The following is a 1,234-nucleotide window of genomic DNA, read 5'->3' as shown; positions in this document are numbered from 1 at the left end:
CGCTAGGGCACAGCCGTGTGGGGAACCTGAGTGCATCTGGTTTCCTCCCCCCCGCTAGCCTGGAGTTTCACGCTAACATCATCTCGGATGCTGTGAAGAAGGTGATCAAGGTCGGCAAGGTGAGTGCCAGGCCGCCATGGCCCCTTCCTGCTTCTCTGCCACCACCCTTGCCTGGTGCTTGGAGACTTTCTAGGTGCCCTCGGGGTGCAGCTGGCGTGGTCTGCTTGGGGCCGCAGTCGCGGCTGCTGCATCTGGGCCAGGGCCCACCTGTCTGGCTGGACCCTGGGCCAGGCTGCGCTTTAGTGGGGCGCTTGGTCTGGCTGTGCGGGGCTGTAGTTGTGCTTGTTTGGGGTGGCTCCTGTTCCGGCCGGCCTCAGGGAAGCTGCAGGGGCACCGCCCCCATCCCCATGCCTGTGTGAATGCCTGGTTCCCCCAGCCCGGCTCTTCCTCATGTCTGCTCCCCGCCTCTGGCCTCTCCTCTCCTGGCAGGGCAGTGTGCCAGGGATCTGCTTTGCTGCCAGTCCTGTGCTCTCCTCTGCTGTCCTGTCCTTGCCCACTGGCCTCGGTGCCCGCACTCACACGCCCATTCTCTCCTCTCTGCCCCTCCCCTGTTGGATTTCCAGGTCCGGACCCGGGACATGGGCGGTTACTCTACCACCTCGGACTTCATCAAGTCTGTGATTGACAACCTGCACCCCCACTACGGGCTCTAGGCCCCCTGGCCGTGCCCAGCCCCAGGACTGCATGTGTGCGCCAGCACCTCTCGCTTCCAGGCCCAGCGGACCTCTCACCTGGCCCCTGCCCCGGTGCCCTGATGCTTGTCACCTGCTCTGTGGCTGCCAGGGTCAACCTGTTCTCCACAGCAGGCCCCTGGGAGGGGATTATCCCTACGAGCGCCCCATGACTCCTACCTCCTTGGCATCCAGCTGGTGCCTGTCCCAAGAGCCTGAGGCCTGCTGAGCACAGGTCAGGGGGCTGTGGACCCCCATGTTTCTGTCCTGCCCTGATGCCTCACGTGGCCGCAGGGAGTGGAGCCCCTGCACCACGCTGGGCTGGCCTGCTGATACCGGAGCACTCCCCCTGCTCTGCGGCCCCCTGCATGTAGGGCCCAGGCTGTGGTTGGGGCTGAAATGGGATCCAAAAAGCAAGTGAGACATTCCAGCGGGTGATGGGGGCAGGCTGCCAGAGTCCCAGCATGGGGGCCTGTAGCTTTCACAGGCCCGACCCCACCACA

At 64.8% G+C, this 1,234-nt stretch overlaps 1 protein-coding gene across 1 annotated transcript in view; it reads left to right on the top strand.

Moving 5' to 3' along the window:
• IDH3B (isocitrate dehydrogenase 3 (NAD(+)) beta) overlaps nucleotides 1–980 on the top strand; it is an 11,586-nt gene extending 10,606 nt beyond the window's left edge. Inside the window, exons 12-13 of the mRNA XM_019527829.1 lie at nucleotides 59–119; nucleotides 624–980. Coding sequence (XP_019383374.1) covers nucleotides 59–119; nucleotides 624–713 — 151 coding nt within the window. The 3' untranslated portion in view covers nucleotides 714–980. The remainder of the gene's footprint in view (nucleotides 1–58; nucleotides 120–623) is intronic.
• Nucleotides 981–1,234: the final 254 nt, after the last annotated feature.

The sequence above is a fragment of the Gavialis gangeticus genome, unplaced genomic scaffold (genome assembly GCF_001723915.1).
Source record: "Gavialis gangeticus isolate Ggan-Ray unplaced genomic scaffold, GavGan_comp1, whole genome shotgun sequence".
Lineage (NCBI taxonomy): Eukaryota > Metazoa > Chordata > Crocodylia > Gavialidae > Gavialis > Gavialis gangeticus.
The sequence above is the reverse complement of the archived record's forward strand: the minus strand, read 5'-3'. Positions and strand labels throughout refer to the sequence as shown.